The 588-nt window shown below is 65.8% G+C and overlaps 1 protein-coding gene across 1 annotated transcript in view; it reads left to right on the forward strand.

The window, feature by feature from the left end:
• The window catches only part of LOC118452021 (collagen alpha-1(I) chain-like), a 121,337-nt gene that overhangs the window by 78,420 nt on the left and 42,329 nt on the right, over window positions 1-588 (forward strand). The window contains exon 7 of the mRNA XM_035891881.1: window positions 71-583. Within this exon, the coding sequence (XP_035747774.1) occupies window positions 71-583 (513 nt within the window). The remainder of the gene's footprint in view (window positions 1-70; window positions 584-588) is intronic.

Consider the following 588-nt stretch of genomic DNA (forward strand, 5'->3'; position numbering starts at 1 on the left):
TCCCTTGTCACAATGGCGGGGTGCCTGATGGTGCTTTTATCCGCCCAGGCCCCTCCACCAAAATTCACAGAGCAGCCAAGAAGGAGCGTGCCTCCGACCCCTGGGAGGAGAATGTCACCATGGAGAAGCTGACGGGTGATGCGGGCACCCGGCGGCGGCTCTTGCCCAACAAACCCAGCGATGCCATCACTGACCTGGACGTGCCTGCCGAGCGTGCCTCCGACCCCTGGGAGGAGAATGTCACCATGGAGAAGCTGACGGGTGATGCGGGCACCCGGCGGCGGCTCTTGCCCAACAAACCCAGCGATGCCATCACTGACCTGGACGTGCCTGCCGCCTTCACCAAGGACTCCCCATCGTCGCGTCAGGCAGGCAGCCCTGAAGGAAGCATGCCCAAAGGTCTCCTGGTGATGGGGTCAGCGGCGGGCCTCCCGGAGCATCCTCCAGTAGCAGCCAGCCCGGCTGTCCCAGGGCTCAGGGACAGCACTGCCCACCTGGGACACCCCATCTCACCGTTGGCACGCAGGCAGCAGGGTCACGTGAAGCCAGGACCACCGGGGCTGCCGGGACCACCGGGGCTGCCAGGGA

The sequence above is a fragment of the Egretta garzetta genome, unplaced genomic scaffold (assembly GCF_000687185.1).
Source record: "Egretta garzetta isolate BGI_Z169 unplaced genomic scaffold, ASM68718v1 scaffold143, whole genome shotgun sequence".
NCBI lineage: Eukaryota > Metazoa > Chordata > Aves > Pelecaniformes > Ardeidae > Egretta > Egretta garzetta.